This window comes from Schistocerca cancellata, chromosome 1 (genome assembly GCF_023864275.1).
Source record: "Schistocerca cancellata isolate TAMUIC-IGC-003103 chromosome 1, iqSchCanc2.1, whole genome shotgun sequence".
In the NCBI taxonomy this organism is placed as follows: Eukaryota; Metazoa; Arthropoda; class Insecta; order Orthoptera; family Acrididae; genus Schistocerca; species Schistocerca cancellata.
In genome coordinates, this window is record NC_064626.1 from 820,478,451 (window position 1) to 820,498,179 (window position 19,729).

The 19,729-nt window shown below is 39.3% G+C and overlaps 1 protein-coding gene across 1 annotated transcript in view; it reads left to right on the forward strand.

The window, feature by feature from the left end:
* The window catches only part of LOC126188363 (centrosomal protein of 290 kDa-like), a 188,143-nt gene that overhangs the window by 12,404 nt on the left and 156,010 nt on the right, over positions 1 to 19,729 (forward strand). The window contains exon 9 of the mRNA XM_049929965.1: positions 11,665 to 11,800. Coding sequence (XP_049785922.1) covers positions 11,665 to 11,800 — 136 coding nt within the window. The remainder of the gene's footprint in view (positions 1 to 11,664; positions 11,801 to 19,729) is intronic.

Consider the following 19,729-nt stretch of genomic DNA (forward strand, 5'->3'; position numbering starts at 1 on the left):
TGCAATGTTATCCACTTAATTTTCATTTTGTTCTGGCGTAGATCCTTGCCTTATTTTCCTAGATCTATTTTTAGTGCTGTTACAATTTTTTTAGCTGCCTAGACTCTTTATGAATTGTATATTTTTCCTTATACATTACACACACACACACACACACACACACACACACACAGAGAGAGAGAGAGAGAGAGAGAGAGAGAGAGAGAGAGAGACCTGGATGAAGACATATGGGACCAGTCAAAATATATCTTAGCAGAATACTACTTTCTTCTGCATCCTGTCTCCATACAAACTCAGTATTCCTTTTATACTCACTGACTAGCCACAAAAGAACTTTCCCAATATGCCTCTCCTTCTTTCAAATGTCTATACCAGTATTATAACCCTATAGAAGACCCACATGCGAGGCCTGTCCCAAATATCTGCCAACTATTTCCTGTTCCAGCCCCCTCACTGACATTTCCGATCCACTCAAAGCCACGGCCACCTGTGAAACCAACCACAACATATACCCACTTTCCTGCAACCACTGCATTGTACTGTATGAGAATATGACCACAAAGATACTGCTCAGATGTATGAATGGCCATCACAGAACTGTGGCCAGTAGCCAACCAGAAATATGCATGTCCTGACAGAGATAAATAATGCAGATAATAAGATTAAAACTATATGGGGCATTGTGAAATGGGAAACAAGACATTTGATAACAATTAAACTAAATGACAATATTGTGACCGATAATCCACAAGTTTCAGTTACTTTTCACAGTCACATTCTAAATGTATCAGTAAATGTAGAATTAAATGGTTCAGTTGAAGAAGCAAGAGAATATATTAAAAATGTCATTCCACAAAACTTTTAAGTAACTATACGTTGCACCAACATTCTTCACTGAAATTAATACAATTATAAAAATTCTAGCAAAACACAAGCTTTTGTGGAGTTGATTGAAGTTCAGAGAGAATTATGAAAAGTTGTTCCAACTTAATAAGTAATTTCCTTAGTGATGTATGCAATGCATCACTGCCTCAGGTAACTTTTCCAGACAGATTGAAATATGCAATTATTAAATCACTTTATAAGAAAGGTGGCAAGACAGACTTAAACAGTTATCATCCAATTTCGTTACTGACATCTTTGTCCAAAATATTTGAAAAAGTAATGTAATCAAGAGTAATTGCATAATTAAGTGGAAACAATTTACTTAGCAGATCACACTTTGGAGTCCAGAAGGGTTGCTCAATTGGGAATACTGTTTATACATTCACTCATCAAATAGTAAAAGCACTAGATAATAATATATCACCAGGTGGTATTTTTTGTGATCTTTACAAACATTTGATTGTGTGGATCATGATACTCTCTTAGAAAAACCCAAGTTTTATGGAACTGATAGCTTTACGTCCAGCTGGTTTGAGTGAACTTAACAAACAGAATGCAAAAGGTTATGCTGTATAATTCAAACTGTATCGAGAAGGTAGATAATTTTAGTGACTGGGGCGGATTCACAAATGGAGTCCCACAAGGTTCAGTTTTGGGTCCACTCCTATTCATTATATATGTGAACGATGCTCCACTTAACGTTCAACAAGGAAAATTGGTACTTTCTCCAGACAAAACTAATATTATTATAAATCCCATGAAAGGGAAAGCAACAGAAGAGTTTGTAAATTATATTTTCCAAAGAATTGTTTATCGGTTCTCCAAAATTGGACTCTCCCTAAATTTTGGAAAAAGAAAAAAAAGAAGAAAAAAAATACTGCATTCAGTTCTGTACACTGGTCATACCAACAATTGATGTGGCACATAAGCAGTAGTCAGTTGTTGTTGTTGTTGTTGTTGTTGTGGTCTTCAGTCCTGAGACTGGTTTGATGCAACTCTCCATGCTACTCTATCCTGTGCAAACTTCTTCATCTCCCAGTACCTACTGCAGCCTGCATCCTTCTGAATCTGCTTAGTGTATTCATCTCTTGGTCTCCCTTTATGATTTTTACCCTCCACGCTGCCCTCCAGTACTAAATTGGTGATCCCTTGATGTCTCAGAACATGTCCTGCCAACCGATCCCTTCTTCTGGTCAAGTAGTGCCACAAACTCCTCTTCTCCTCAATTCTATTCAATACCTCCTCATTAGTTATGTGATATACCCATCTAATCTTCAGCATTCTTCTGTAGCACCACATTTTGAAAGCTTATATTCTCTTCTTGTCTAAACTATTTATCGTCCATGTTTCACTTCCATACATGGCTACACTCCATACTAATACTTTCAGAAACGACTTCCTGACACTTAAATCTATACTCGATGTTAACAAATTTCTTTTCTTCAGAAACGCTTTCCTTGCCATTGCCAGTCTACATTTTATATCCTCTCTACTTCGACCATCATGAGTTATTTCGCTCCCCAAATAGCAAAACTCCTTTACTACTTTAAGCCTCTCATTTCCTGATCTAATTGCCTCAGCATCACCTGACTTAATTCGACTACATTTCATCATCCTTATTTTGCTGTCGTTGATGTTCATCTTATACCCTCCTTTCAAGACACTGTCCATTCCGTTCAACTGCTCTTCCAAGTCCTTTGCTGTCTCTGACAGAATTACAATCTCATCAGCGAACCTCAAAGTTTTTATTTCTTTTCCATGGATTTTAATACCTACTCCAAACTTTTCTTTTGTTACCTTTACTGCTTGCTCGATATACAGATTGAACAGCATCGGGGAGAGGCTACAACCCTGTCTCACTCCCTTCCCAACCACTGCTTCCCTTTCATGTCCATCGACTCTTACAACTGCTATCTGGTTTCTGTACAAATTGTAAATAGCCTTTCGCTCCCTGTATTTTACCCCTGCCACCTTCAGAATTTGAAAGAGAGTATTCCAGTCAACATTGTCAAAAGCTTTCTCTAAGTCTACAAATGCTAGAAACGTAGGTTTGCCTTTCCTTAATCTTTCTTCTAAGATAGTCGTAGGGTCAGTATTGCCTCACGTGTTCCAACATTTCTATGGAATCCAAACTGATCTTCCCCGAGGTCGGCTTCTACCAGTTTTTCCATTCGTCTGTAAAGAATTCGTGCTAGTATTTTGCAGCTGTGACTTATTAAACAGATAGTTCGGTAATTTTCACATCTGTCAACACCTGCTTTCTTTGGGATTTGAATTATTATATTATTCTTGAAGTCTTAGGGATTTTCCCCTGTCTCATACATCTTGCTCACCAGATGGTAGAGTTTTGTCAGGACTGGCTCTCCCAAGGCTGTCAGTAGTTCTAATGGAATGTTGTCTACTCCTGGGGCCTTGTTTCGACTTAGGTCTTTCAGTGCTCTGTCAAACTCTTCACGCAGTATCATATCTCCCATTTCATCTTCATCTACCTCCTCTTCCATTTCTGTAATATTGTCCCCAAGAACATCACCCCTGTATAGATTCTCTGTATACTCCTTCCACCTTTCTGCTTTCCCTTCTTTGCTTAGAACTGGGTTGTTTCCATCTGAGCTCTTGACATTCATGCAAGTGGTTCTCTTTTCTCCAAAGGTCTCTCTAATTTTCCTGTAGGCAATATCTATCTTACCCCTCGTGAGATAAGCCTTTACATCCTTACATTTGTCCTCTAGCCATCCCTGCTTAGCCATTTTGCACTTCCTGTTGATCTCATTTTTAAGACGTTTGTATTCCTTTTTACCTGCTTCACTTACTGTATTTTTGTATTTTCTCGTTTCATCAATTAAATTCAGTATCTCTTCTGTTACCCAAGGATTTCTACTAGCCGTCGTCTTTTTACCTACTTGATCCTCTGCTGCCTTCACTATTTCATTCCTCAAAGCTACCCATTCTTCTTCTACTGTATTTCTTTCCCCCATTCCTGTCAAATGTTCCCTTATGCTCTCCCTGAAACTCTGTACAACCTCTGGTTCTTTCAGTGTATCCAGGTCCCGTCTCCTTAAATTCCTACCTTTTTGCAGTTTCTTCAGTTTTAATCTACAGGTCATAACCAATAGATTGTGGTCAGAGTCCACATCTGCCCCTGGAAATGTCTTACAATTTAAAACCTGGTTCCTAAATATCTGTCTTACCATTATATAATCTATCTGAAACCTTCTAGTATCTCCAGGGTTCTTCCATGTATACAACCTTCTTTTGTGATTCTTGAACCAAGTGTGAGCAATGATTAAGTGATGCTCTGTGCAAAATTCTACCAGGCGGCTTCCTCTTGCATTTCTTAGCCCCAATCTATATTCACCTACTACGTTTCCTTCTCTTCCTTTTCCTACTGTCTAATTCCAGTCACCCATGACTATTAAATTTTCGTCCCCCTTCACTACCTGAATAATTTCTCATATCTCATCATACATTTCATCAATTTCTTCATCATCTGCAGAGATAGTTGGCATATAAACTTGTACTATTGTAATAGGCGTGGGCTTCGTGTCTATCTTGGCCACAACAATGCGTTAACTATGCTGTTTGTAGTAGCTTACACTCCTATTTTTTATTCATTATTAAACCTACTTCTGCATTACCCCTATTTGATTTTGTATTTATAACCCTGTATTCACCTGACCAAAAATGTCGTTCCTCCTGCCACCGAACTTCACTAATTCTCACTATATCTAACTTTAACCTATCCACTTCATTTCCCTTTTTAAATTTTCTAACCTGCCTGCCCAATTAAGGGATCTGACATTGCACGCTCCGATCCATGAACGCCAGTTTTGTTTCTTGTGATAACGTCCTCTTGAGTAGTCCCCACCCGGAGATCCGAATGGGGGACTATTTTACCTCCGGAATATTTTACCCAAGAGGACGCCATCATCATTTAATTGTACAGTAAAGCTGTAGTTTCCCCTTGCTTCAGGAGTCAGTAAGTACGGTAGAATGCTCCAAATGTTTGGGTTATGTATTGATGAAAACTTGAACTGGAAGAAGCATATTACTCTAAACTTATCAAGCAAGTTAGTTCAGCCACTTTTGCTCTTTGTGTAATTGCTAATGCTGGAAACAAATGTATCAAACGCCTGGCATATTTTGCATATTTCCACTCAGTAATGTTGATCGGAGTAATTTTCTGGGGTAACTCATCACTTAGAAAAAAAAGTACTGGTTCCGCAAAAGCAAGTAGCAGTAATAATGTGCTGTTCACCCAGGGACATCATGTAAGTACCTCTTCAAGGAGCTAAGCGTGTTACCTCCACCATCACAATACATATATTCATTAATTAAATTCAGTGCCTGGCAGAGGGTTCATCGAACCACCTTTACAATTCTCTATTATTCCAATCTTGTAAAGCGTGCGGAAAGAACGAACACCTGTATCTTTCCGTATGAGCTCTGATTTCCTGTATTTTGGGTCTCAGTAAAATATATTCACATTCGGAGGAGTAAGTTGGTGATTGGAATTTCGTGAGAAGATTCCGTCGCAACGAAAAACACCTTTCTTTTAATGATGTCCAGCCCAAATCCTATATCATTTCAGTGACACCTCTCCCATATTTCGTGATAATACAAAATGTGCTGCCCCCTTCTTTGAACTTTTTCGATGTACTCCATCAGTCCTGTCTGGTAAGGATCCCACACCACGCAGCAGTATTCTAAAAGAGGACGAACAAGCATAGTGTAGGCAGTCTCCTTAGTAGATCTGATACATTTTCTAAGTGTCCTGCCAATAAAAAACAGTCTCCGGTTAGCCTTCCCCACAACATTTTCTACGTGTTCCTTCCAATTTAAGTTGTTCGTAATTGTAATTCCTAGGTATTTAGTTGAATTTACTGCCTTTAGATTTGACTGATCTATTGTGTAACCAAAGTTTAATGGATTCCTTTTAGCAGTCGTGGATGACCTCACACTTTTTGTTATTTAGGGTCAACTACCAATTTTCGCACCATCCAGATATCTTTTCTAAATCATTTTGCAATTTGTTTTGATCTTCTGATGACTTTATTAGTCGATAAATGACAGCGTCATCTGCAAACAACCTAAGACGGCTGCTCAGATTGTCATCCAAATTGTTTATACAGATAATCATGTATACATATCCTGTAAACTGCCCCACCTATTCCACATAATTTCAGTGAAAGAATTGTTCAGATGATCTATCCGACATATAATTAAATAACCGACCATCCAGTTGTAGAGCATGCTATGTAAGATAGTGTGATCTGTTTCACTGTGCCATCTGCCACCTGGATTCTTCTCTCAGGAACATCTTTACTGAATTTTGCTGGTGGAGACTATCCTTGTAACATATCCTTCATTCTGACAACCTCCTGATCTCTCTCTCTCTCTCTCTCTCTCTCTCTCTCTCTCTCTCTCTCTCTCTCTGCTAGTCCCTGTCATTCACTACCTGTTCACTGGTCCATTAGCTTGTTTACCTCTTTCACCTGGTAATTCCCATTACATGTATTCTCAACCACTGAGTAACCTTCAATTGCTGAATGATTTTCACTCTTAAAGTTCATGTCTTACTGCCATAAGTCACAACTTTTAATGCACACTGAGTGTAAACTTTCCTATTGAGATATATCGGAAAATTAATTTCCAGAATTGTACTTCATTGCTTAGCTTAGGTGAAACCCAATACTTTTCTGCCTTGTTTTTAATATTGTATTGAATATTGTATGTGATACAGTGAGGGGGCTGACCTGTCTATAGTATTTTAATGTCTTGTCTGTCTCCACAGATATCACCTTTTCATTCTTTGTGGATTCGGTGGCATTACTGCCAGAATATTTTTATTAACTATATTTCTGATTTGTCTCTTGAATAAACATCAAAAGAAATCTTGTAATGTTTGTACAATTTTCTTTGTGGTTGTAGAAATGGCTCTCAAGTGAGACATTGGCTGTCATTGTAAAATTCCTACAGTATTTCATTGGTGTGATGGACACAGTGCTGAGCTGTGACTGAAACCCCCTATTTATGTCAGTCTAAGCAGGAAATGCAGAGCCGTAAAGGTGCCAAATTCGGTGTCCAGTAATGAAGATATCTTGCCCAATACTGGGAAAGACAGGTACACCGCCAGTTGAACAATGAACTGAGATCTTTTCCACATGCACAAAGCTTGTTATTCATACTATACACTGTTGTTGACTGCCTCAGTGCCCTCTGTCAGGATTAGCATGGCCATATACGCATCCACACTGGTATATAACTATCACCACCATTGTCATCCAAATATCTATATCCTCACTGTAATATCATCCCTTGCATGACCAGCAGTTCTCCTTGTGGTTACTGTGATTTTAACATGGCCAGTGCTGGATTACACACTGTACTAAGTTGGTATACTGTGTCTCTGTTCTGCAGATTTATTGAGCTGTGAATTTCCACTGCTTCTTTAATAACACTATCCTGATATTAAACAATGGAAAGTAGTAAGTTCAACTGTTTAGGAATAGATAGACTGCTGCCACTTACCACAAAAAAAGACATGTTAAATTCCAGACAGACACAATTAAAAGACACTTACACAAAGCTTCCAGGGACAGCCTTACACAAAGCTTTCAGGCACAGCCTTCATCAGCAAAAGAGAGACGGAGAAGCATGCACCATTCATACACACAAGAAAGTACACCTCACGCACACATGACTGTCAACTCTGGCAGCTCAGTCTAGAATGCAACTGTCATGTGGGATGTCAGCAGCAATCTAGAGGGGACGTGGAAGGGGGGATAGTAGAGCACAAGTGAGTGGCACAGGAATGCTGTCTGGTGGAGTGTGCAGGGACTAGAATGCCAAAGGCACAGTGTAAGGAGATTGTAGGGCAGAGAGGTGAGGAAAAAAGGAGCGAAAAGGACTGGAGTGGGGAATGATGGGTGGGTGCATTAGGACAGGGTGACAGACAAAGAGACTGGGAGACAAAAATGGGGAGGCGTGATAGGACAGTGGGAATGGAAACTGTTGGGTGGAGGGTGTGGGTACAGTATGCTACCATACGTTGAGGATGGGGTAATTACGGGAGCAGAGAATGTGTTGTAAGGATAATTCCCATCTGCACAGTTCAGGAAATCTGGTGTTGGATGGGAGGGTCCAGATGGCTTGAGTAGTGAAGCAACCATTGAAATTGTTGTGTCCCAGGTACAAACTACCAAGTGGAAAGACGGAACTAATTACAACTGAGACGATTTATTCTGAAAACAAGGTGAAACGTAACTCAGCATAATCACTCATTTCCTAGCCAAAGTTCATCTCCTGTAAACACTATCACAGTAATAGTGTTGCGACTGAGAGGAGACTTGTTCCTTACCCCAGGAGCCCCAACAGACGACTCCCCTTCCGGGCCATGACAATGCGAATTAATCACTTGGAGCTGTGTCCTGATTGGCTCCGTAGCTTCCAGCGGTATGACTGCTGCATCTCTTGTAGCAACCTCACTGTGCCCACGTTTAAGTATGCCGTGCTGCTGCCACTGGAGCATTGGCACACGGTGCTCGAGACGGTGGTGGCCGCATCTTACGTCAGGGGACCTTGCTGTATGAATGCACGGAACAACAGAAATCAAGCACATTATGCTCAGGTACATGTTGTGTCACAGGGTGGTCTACTTTGCTTTTGGCCATAGTTAGGTGGTGGCAATTCATCCTGGTGAACAGCTGGTTGATAGTCATACCACTATAAAAAGCTGTGAATGGTTGCAGCAGAGCTGCAGTTTCCACAACGACTGTCTTGTCATCTCCTCCCCATTCTCGTCTCCCAGTCTCTTTGTCTGCCACCCTCCCTCAATGCACCTGCCCATCTTTCCCCACTCCAGTCCGTTTTGCTTCTTTTTTCCTCATCTCTCTTCCCTACAACCTCCTGACACTGTGCCTTTGGCATTCTAGTCCTTGCACACTCCACCAGACAGCATTCCTGTGCCACTCACTTGTGCTCTACTATCCCCCCTTCCACGTCCCCTCTAGATTGCTGCTGACATCCCACATGATAGTTGCATTCTAGCATGAGCTGCCAAAGTTGGTGGTCATGTGTGTATGGCCGCGTGCTTTCTTGTGTGCATGAATGGTGTGTGTTTCTCTGTTGTTGTTTTTTTTCCTTTCTTTTTTTCTGAAAGCTTTGTGTAAATGTCTTTTAATTGTGCCTGTCTGCAACTTAATGTGTGTCTTTATGGAAAGTATCAGTCAATCTTTACTTACATTGTTGATGTTACTATCCCAATAATATTAAAGAAGCAGCGTAAATCCGCAGTTCAACAAATCTGCTGAATAGGCACACTCTGCCTCTGTAGTAACAACTACTGTCACTACCACTCTTTCTTTTTTTATTTCCAGTTGTTCTTAATGAGATAAATTTCAGCCCTTTATAGGTAACTATCATAATGTTTAGCTTGCTCAAAAGATATGTGTCACGTCAGTGTTTTCAATCCAATGCTGAGGACTGAGCTAAGAGACCAGCTTGTATTATGCACCTTTGGTTACTGACAGCACTCACAGTAAAATCTTTTAGCAGAATCTGTGCTAGTGAAGTACTGCGTTGGATAGGGAAGCCACTTCTATGCATAAGCCCGCATCCCAAACCGATACCGCCTTGGAATGCTCTGTCGTATTTTAAGGTCTTTGCAATTTGCAAGGCACTTAACTTGATTATTTGTTGAGAGATAGTTACCCCATCTTTCCTTTTATTTTGTACAAGCAAAAGAACTCTTCTTTTAAGTTCAGAATATTTCCAACTTTGGCCCTTTGAAGGATTTCCTTGATGAAATTTGCTGATTGTCCTACATTATGATGCAATGCCATGCGTTAGATTCCTTCCACCCATACTTTTTTTGCCAGCTGTTGTATCAGTTGTACTTTTCACATAACGAATAGCACAGATGAACCTCACCTTTATTTATTGTGGGGAAATACTGTAAAAATTTGCTCTTTCACCTGTATCTGTATATCTTAGTTTTCTTAGAAGGTGAAATTGTTTCTTAATGTAATGTGGTATGTCTCACCATACTTAAATAAGTTTTCATACTCTCCATTTTCAATTTTCTGCATAATGAGGTTAGTTCTTTATAGTTACATATCTACTGTTACTCTGGATCTCATTAGTGTATGGTGTTTTGAAATTCATCATGTACTCCATAGTTTCCTAATTGTCTGATGAAAACTGTCAATTTCATTTTTATTTCTGTGTGGTCCTTCTCAGATCTGTTTTCTATTTATCTATTAAAAGAAAGTGTTTAGGTCGACATGTTGTTCCTTCCAGAAAATTGTACTAGTGTGTGTGACCTCTGTCGTAGCATCATACCATATGTTTCCCTCTGAAGGACTGCTCTTTATGTGGTGTCCAGCTGTTGTATCAAAATTTTTCATTGTCTTATTTAGTGAAATTTGGTGTTATTTATAATTTAGTGTAACTCTGTATAGTGGTATTCTGCTTTCCCATCAGAGTGAGCATGGTGGTTCATGGATTCAAATGATTTTCATGGACTATCTTTTGTTCATTTTTTGAAGTAAGATTTGCTTTATTGTTCCATTTGATCGTATTTAACTCCTCTTCCAACTCAACTAACCAGTCTTTGAATCTTAAAGTTACACAGTTTATTGTCCCTAAAAAAAGTTAGTACAGACAGTTCACCTTCTGAGGTCCATGTTCTTATTTGTTTGACCAAACTTACAGAATGACTGGATGTACCCATGATCTGATAAGTTTGCCTAAGTTCCCTCAAACCACTATTCCCAGTATTCACTCACCCTGGCTGAATAACCACTGTCCCAGGAACTTGCACATGCAGTGGACCCTCTGACAACCCCACCTATGACTAACTTGTCAACCAGAGCATGAAAACCTTGGCAAGACATGTGAACAGTACTAAACCTTGTCAGATATGTGCTTATAGAAGTCTCAGTCCAACTCTTAAGTGGTTTTGAATCTCAGAGCTTGGTATCAACATGACCAGTTGGCATCTGTTCTTGTGACAGTAGATCCATCAAGTGTTAGGTCAGTATTATTTTCTAGCAGTCAGTTAATGTCTATGTGACTGGTTACGTATTGAAGCTCAATGTGAAGGCTTGGGGACATTGACTCACTGTACTGTCTGTGGTATGAGTTAGTGAGCACCCCATCCATATTTGTTCTCCACAAACTGGTGATTTATCAAGATTATTACATCATGGCTACTAACAGCTGCACTTCAGGATTGGATACTAAGAACTAACCTGACTGATTTACTCAATTTTCACTAAGATATAATTAAAAGCTCTCCTGCAGTTTCTTTTCAGTCTTCTTTTGCATCTCTCTCGGTGAATATATACATAGAGAAGCAACTGCTATTTGAATTGTTTATTTAGACACTTTGCAACTGAAAGTACTAACCAGATGTACAAACAAGAAGGAGACGTGAAAGTCAGTATGTTCATAAGTGTGAAGACATGTTTTAGTACACTTATTGAAGTGTGCCATTCTAACATTGATTTGGAAAAACAAATCTACATTTTCATGTAAGTGATTGAATGTGAAGCAGGACAGGTATACTTTCAGTGACTTTTTAAAGTTTGTGTGGTTTTACAACCTCTTGTTTTGTGTGTTAACAGGCTTCCATTTTATACTTTTAGACTGAAACAGAATATAACTGTGAACTTCAGACATGGATGCAAAAGTGTATATGGAAATTGCTTTTGTGCCTTATGTTGTGGCTGTATATGTAAATCATTTAAAATGAGTATATTAATATCAAATTCTTTTCAGGGAAAAGAACAGTTTGCCAAATGGTGATGCTATTCAGAAACTGAAATCTCAGCTTCAGTCATCAGAGGAGAAAGTGCAGCTTTTGGAAGAAAGCCTGAGGAATGCAGAAGAAGATGCCAAACGAAAGGCAGAAGAGGTCTGGTCGTACTCTGTCTCTTTCCCTTTTGTCTTCCTCAGAAACTCTTTTGAATGTATGGCATTTTTCTCATATAAATGTCGTGTGTGTTCACTTGTGTACTAAATCAGTACTGAGCCATTTATAAAATTAAAAATTTGATTTTAGAATTTTATGATCCATATTTTCAAGCAGTCAGACATGTACACAAATCAGAGTGAACAAATTTAAAGGTAATTCAGATTTTTGTTGAAACAAGACTTCATTTTCTTACAGACAATCTGATGACAAGATAATAGAGACACCAAAAGAAAAAAAGTTTCAGCAGTTTTTTGTTTATTTATCTGCCATTTAACGTAATCTCTGATCCAGTTTCAGATCGGATTGATTTTTCAAGACAGCAGAAGTCCTTTATTAGTGCATGACTAAAATAACTTACATCTCAAAAGATGCAAGTTAAGCAAAATACATTTGTTGTTTCATTTTCCAAATGGTATCTGAATGCTATCCTGCACTGCCCTTCCCATCCCTTTCTGGAATATTACAGTGTGGTACGATGTCTTTAATAGATAGGACTGATGAAGAACACCAGAAAAGTTAAAAGATGGGCAACTTATTTTGTATTATCATGAGTAGTGGAGCGAGTGTCAAGGATGTGACAAGTAAGTGAAGCTGTTTCATGAAAGTACAATCACAAACTTTCTTATGCAAATGCCAAAATATTTTTTAATGCCCATCTACATATGGAGAAATGCCCACTTTGAGAAAATAAAAGAAATCAGAGCTCATACAGAAAGATTTAGGTGTTCTTTTAATCCCCACATACTAATTGAAAGCGGAACATCGAGAAATAGTCTTAAAGTAGTTTTATGGACACACTACAAAACTCTTAAGTAGGAATTGCAGAATAATCATGTAAATAACACAATTTGTTCAGATAGCGTTTCTTTTCAAATTGCATTTAGACAGACATATAATTTCCAGATTTTAAACAAAAATATCAAATATTGTTTAATGTCCTTGAATCAGTTTTAAAGAAATATTTTGAATTTTCGTTCAACTAATTTCACAGTAGTCTCCTCTACAAACATTGTTATTCATTAATAAATGGTGGGAATTCTTTTAAAAGTGATTACAGTAAGTACAACTGACATCTACAGACCCAACATTTGTCTTCACAGTCTTGCAAAAGCACCCAACAAAACAACAAATAAGGTTACTTTGTTCAATGTCTGGTGACTCTTTTCTTTGTGCTACAAGCATATCATAGATTACCTCTGACATAATATGACAAGTCCTAGTACCAGATGTTTTACTCTGTTTATTAGAGTTAAACAATTTAAATAAATACACTCATCTCTTCGATAAACCCCCCCTCCCCCGCCTCTCTATGACTTTAAATCTTTATATGAAGCTGGGAACTATTTGGACTATCCTAGACAGCTAAGTTCAGAAGCAATCTAATGAAACTGTGGCAATAATAGAGGCTCCCAACAGAACCAGAGACATGCATGACTGCACAAACTGCAATAGTTGATACTTGACTGACCAAGGGAGGTGGCACAGTAGTTAGCACACTGGACTCGCATTCTGGAGGATGATGGTTCAAACCTGCATCTGGCCATCCTGATTTAGGTTTTCCATGATTTCCTTAAATCGCTTCAGGCAAATGCCGGGATGGATCCTTTGAAAGGATATGACTGACTTCCTTCCCTAACCCAATGGGAAGGATGATCTCAACCCCTTGGTTAATGTAGCATTTTTCTGTTCATACAGCATTGCATTGCAACTACGACAGCTGGCTAGTTCAAACTAATGATACTCTCCAGATTGCTGATATCATGCTGTGCATTGTAGCAACCTCTTCAAGGACAATACTTCTACTGATATCTGTTGACAAAGATGTAATAAGCCATGCTACTTCATAGGAACATAACTAGAGCTGCCTTTAGTTTCCAGCAGTACTTATATGAAGCATGGCTTATTTCTTTGTTTTTGATGCTGTCTTTATTTATGTATTTAGACTACTCATCTGCAGAACCTGTTCAAATTCTGATTTGCTAACAATGACCCCAAAGATTGTACTTAATTAAGAATGAGAGTAGAAGCATTTGAAGAGTGATGTTACAGAAGAATGCTAAAGATTAGATGGGTAGATCAGATAACTGATGAAGAGGTAATGCATTAAGTTATAGAGAAAATAACTTTATGGTACAAGTTGACTAAAGAGAGGGATGGGCTGATAGGTTCCATCCTGAGACATCAAGGAATAGTAAATCTGATAATGAAGCAAAGTGTGGGGCATTGAAATTGTAGAGAGAGACCAAGGCTTGACTACAGTAACTAGGTTCAAGGTGATGTTGACTACAGTAGTTGTGCAGAGGTGAAAATATGAAGAGACATATATAGGATAGACTAGACTGGAAAGCTGCATCAAACCATTCTTCAGGCTGAAACAACAACAACAACAACAACAACATCATCAACACTTCTCATAGTGATTATGGCTTGTTGGCTCTCATCTTTCAAATGTCAGTACTACTCGTATCTCCCAACAAAAATTCACCAAAACTCACTCCCTGACCTAGTGCAAGCACTCATGTTAGCTCCTTGATGACATAACATCTGTATCTGAATTTAGTACTGAAGGTCAAAGTCATGTGTTCATAATCATAAAATTTACCTCTTGTCCCATGTTTTCAGAATTTTCTCTTTTTAAATTCATGTGGTTTGCTAGAATAGTAGCTTAGACTCTTTCCAGCAAACATTTAATCAAAACTCATTTTATATTCATTTCATTTGATAAAATGGTATCTTAGATTCCTTTCAGAAAATATTTTATCAAAACTTAATCACTAAAGCTAGTGCAGCTACATGTGCTTCCAATAATATTGTTCTCATATTTGCTCCACGTAGCAAAGTAAGGGACACTATACGGATAACAAATGGTTGTTCACCAAAAGCATTTACATCACGATGTATATACTAAATGTAGAAGAGAAATAATTAAACCTAAAAAGAATAACTTTTCTCTTTACCATTAGATTGGAGAAAATGACATCTCCATAATTCTTAACTTAACAAGAAATAATAATGCATATCTAAATCTCGCATACATAACAAACATTCGAAGCTACATTCATGAGATATAATGCTATTTCAAATCCTGGTAGTTGTTCATTCACTTGATTCTACTCATTTTAGGACAGTGCAATGAATAAGCTCCTGAATCAGGGATTTTTGGGATCTGCAATGGAGTAACATACAAAAACTGTTTATGTTCTGAGCGTGCCATAATAACTTAAAAGGATTCCCTAGCTATACCATGTCTCCTAACTCTTTCTAATGAAATTTTGACTTTTTGTGTCCTAAATATATATTTTTCTTTTCTGCCCCCTTTTTTTGCTTAAGCCACCCATGCAGATAGCATTGTATGTTAGTGCAGTGTTTCTGCAATTCAGGTAGGCACACCAGCCTCTGCTCGAATCTTTTCAGTGGATTAATAGCAATGGCTGGGGTACCTGCCAGCCTAGATGTGGTTTTTAGGCAGTTTCCCACATATGACTAGGTGAATACTGGGCTGGTACCCTTGTCCCATCTAAGTTGATTCACAAACATTCCAAAAACATTCTCCCACTTGCACATGAGACAGCAGTAGAGGCAGACAAATAGGGGTACAGAAATTCCATCCCAGAGAAGGGAAAGAGGTGCCAAGAGGAAGGGCATCTAGCCACCCTCTACCCCTAATGTGGCCAAATCTAATTTAACATACAAACTCCATAGGGTAAAGCCGGGGGGGGGGGGGGGGGAAGAAAGACGACGACTTATTGCTTAAACCGTCATTGTCTTTGCTTCTCCACCTGTTACTCATGTCCGAAGCAGTTGAATCGTGCAAATGTCTGGGGTGTAACGATTTGTAGGGATATGAAATGGAATGATCATATAGGCTCAGTTGTAGGTAAAGCTTGTTGCAGACCTTGGTTTATTGACAGGATACTGTGAAAATGCAGTCAGTTTACAAAGGAGACTACTTACAAGTCACTCTTGCATGCTATTGTAGAATAGAGTTAATGTGTGTGACCTGTATCAGGTAGGACTAACGGGGGACATTGAATGTAAAAAAAGAAGGCTGGCACAAATGGTCACAAGTATGTTTGACTATGGGAGAGTGTATGGATATAGTGAAAAACCTGACTTTGCAGACATTTGAACATAGCACCAATTATCCCACAAAAACCTACTTACAAAGTTTAAAGAACCAGAATTAAATGAAGAATTTAGAAGTATTCTTCATCCCCCTAAGTATTGCTCTAGTAAGTCATCCACTTCACAGTAGTTTGCATAGTATCTATACGAATGTAGATTTCTACAAATTCTAACTGGCGAAATAGCTCATTTCATTCATTCTCTTTATTTTGCCCAAAGAAAGGTTATCTTGGTTGGAACTGGGAAGCAAAGTGTTTCAAATTATTCACACTGTTCTTGAAACAGCAAATGAAATACACCCAAGTACTTTTTTTGTAGTTTGTGCTTAAAAAATTGTTCCACTCCTTCAGTATACTCTCTGTTGAGTTCATCTCTCAGTCAAATTAGGAAATAATGTAATTCCTTTTCTCTGTAGGAAATTACTCTACTTAAATGCCACAGATTGAAGAATGGCAATATTATGAAAAGGATGGACTCCTACTCAGCATTTAGAGGAGACAATAAGTTGCAGAAAGGCACAACAAAAAAAAAAAAAACTGCTATACATTTGAAATTTTGGCCAAAAGGCCTTCTTATAAAGTAACACACACACACATTCACCCTAACACAACTCACACACACATGGCCTCTGTCTCTGGTCGAAGGTGATGTGTGAGTGTGAATAAGTGTGTGTTTTTTACTTTAGAAGAAGACCTTCTGTCCTAAAGCTCAAATATACAGCAGTTCTTTTGTTGTTTCTTTCTGTGACTTAACATCACCTCTGTATAGTGAGTAGCAATCTGTCCTTTACATAATATTCTCGGTATTCCATCCTGGATTTTCCACAAATCGAAGAATATTGTTTGAGAACATGTTTTGGTTTCCCCACTTTCAATATGTAACCATCTACACTGAAGAGCCAAAGAAACTGCTACACCTGCCTAATATCGTGTAGGGCCCCACCAGCATGCATAAGTGCCACAACACGACATGATGGGGACTCGACTATTGTGTGAAGTAGTGCTGGAGGAAATTGACACCATGAGTCCTGCCTGGCTGCCAATAAATCCGTAAGAGCACGAGGGGGTGGAGATCTGTTCTGAACAGCACATTGTAAAGCATCCCAGATATGCTCAATAATGTTCATGTCTGGGGAGTTTGGTGGCCAGCGGAAGTGTTTAATCTCAGAAGAGTGTTCCTGGAGCCGCCCTGTAGCAATTCTGGATGTGTGGAGTGTTGCATTGTCCTGCTGAAATTGCCCAAGTCCATCAGAATGCATAATGGACATAAATGGGTGCAGGTGATCAGACAGGATGCTTATGTACGTGTCACCTGTCAGAGTCTTATATAAATGTATCAGGGGTCCAATATCACTCCAACTGCACGCAGCGCACACCATTACAGAGACTCCACCAGCTTGAACAGCCCCTGCTGACATGCAGCGTCCATGGATTCGTGAGTTTGTCTCCATACCTGTACATGTCCATCCGCTTGATACAATTTGAAATGAGACCCATCCGACTAGCAACATGTTTGAAGTCATCAACAGTCCGGTGTCAGTGTTGATGGGCCAATGCGAGGTCAAAAGTTTTGTTTGTGCAGTCATCGAGCGTACATGAGTGGACCTCCGGCTCCAAAAACCTGTATCAATAATGTTCCATTGAATGGTTTGCACGCTGACACTTGTTAATGGCCCAGCATTGAAATCTGCACCAATTTGCGGAAGGGTTGTTCTTCTGTCACATTGAATGATTCTCTTCAGTCGTTGTTGGTCCTGTTCTTGCAGGATCTTTTTGCAGCCACAGCACTGTCAGAGATTTGATGTTTTACTAGATTCCTAATATTCACGGTACACTTGTGAAATGGCCGTAGGGAAAATCCCCACTTCATCACTACTTTGGAGATGCTGTGTCCCATCGCTCGTGCGCTGACTATAGCACCACATTCAAACTCGGGTAAATCTTGGTAACCTGTCAATGTAGCAGCAGAAACTGATCTAACAACTGTGCCAAACACTTGTTATCTGCCGGTGTGGCAGTGCGGTTCTACACGCTTCAGTCTGGAACCGCGTGACCGCTACTGTCGCAGGCATGGATTTGTATGATGTCCTTAGGTTAGTTAGGTTTAAGTAGTTCTAAGTTCTAGGGGACTGATGACCACAGAGGTTAAGTCCCATAGTACTCAGAGCCATTTTTTGAACTTGTTATCTTGTATAGGCATTTGCTGATTGCAATGCCATATTCTGCCTGTTAGATGTCTCTGTGTTTGAATACACATACCTATACCAGTTTCTTTGCTGCTTCAGTGTATAATGTGTTGTATTACAGAACTGAAGATGGCTTTCTTTAATGAACAAAGCTGAACATTTTCAGGAATGCATAAAGAAAAGGGGGTTGGATCAGGGGGTATACTGAAGCAGCTATTGTTTCCAGTTTTGTAACATTATTGCTGAAATTTATGAAATGTATGCTTTAAAGATTGCTCCTATGTATTATGTGGGACACTATTATGGTGGGCTATTCCCAGTCTTCATTATTTCAAATGGCATGATCAGCAGATTATTTGCCCTGAAAAAGATTTGTGACTGCAATATGCATGCTGGTTTCGTACTGCAATGTTTGTGTTATACACTCATTTCCTTGTCATTTCTGTGAGTACTTTTTGTGTAATTTGTGGCTTTTGTAGCCCACTCAAATGTTATGTACATGTAATATAGAATCTGCGGCCAGTATCACTGATATACATTTTCATTTTTTGGAGTGTCTCCATTTGTAAGCAAACTGTTCATTAGCAGCACTAATTTCTCTATTTATTCAGGACCAAAGTTGCAGATGGTAACAATGATAAATATTCAAGATAATAATGTTGCGAGTCATTTGTTCCAGGCATTTCTTTATTTCCCATTAAGCAAGAGACATCACGTAGTTTGATACACATTTAGATCTGGCTATTAGTGTAACAAAGTTATCCATAGGCAACTTACCAATTTCCTCTCAGCAAACAAGCTTACTTATTTGTGCTACATAAGCTTCAGACTTTACAAAATTCACTGTTCTCACAGCTGAGTTCCACCAACAAATCAAGCCATTCTGCATTTGTAGCTGTTGCAACAATCATGAGCTTTCTATAATAATTCAGATATTTTGCTTGTTGATGTTATGTGACTATGCTCTGTCAACCAGCAATTGCGCTGGCACTGTTCGTGTATTTTCATTAGAAAATTGAATTACACTTTCATCGTTGATGACACTATCGATGAAGGTTTCTCGGGTCTCCAGACGGGTGGAAGTGTTGATATCTCGCGACGTTTTGGGAAGTGTCATCCTACCCATCTTCTGGTGAAGTGTCGAGATTCGCGGAGAGTGGGCTATTTATATGCGCGGTCACCCCCCTCCACTAGACCTCGGGTGGCTGCGGTGGACCAGCGGCGTGCGTGCGGTGGTGGGGATGGCGGTCGCCCCCGGTGGCCACGTTCGGTTCTCGGTGTAAGCATTCTGTTTGCGTCCGTGGCGGAGGACATTGACGGGTGTGCCCCCGACGGATTGCCGGGTTCCATGTTGCGCTGAGTTGGTATCCCTCGCCTCTGTTTACCAGATTCTCGTGAATCCTTATTTCTATGGATTCTTTGATCACACTTTCCCAAAAGCCAGATGCTCGGCACAGTACCTTCGTGTTTTCGAAGTTGACGGTGTGTTCTTCATTGATGCTGTGTTCCGCTATGGCTGATTTTTCTGTGTGGCCTAGTCGCACACATCTGATATGTTC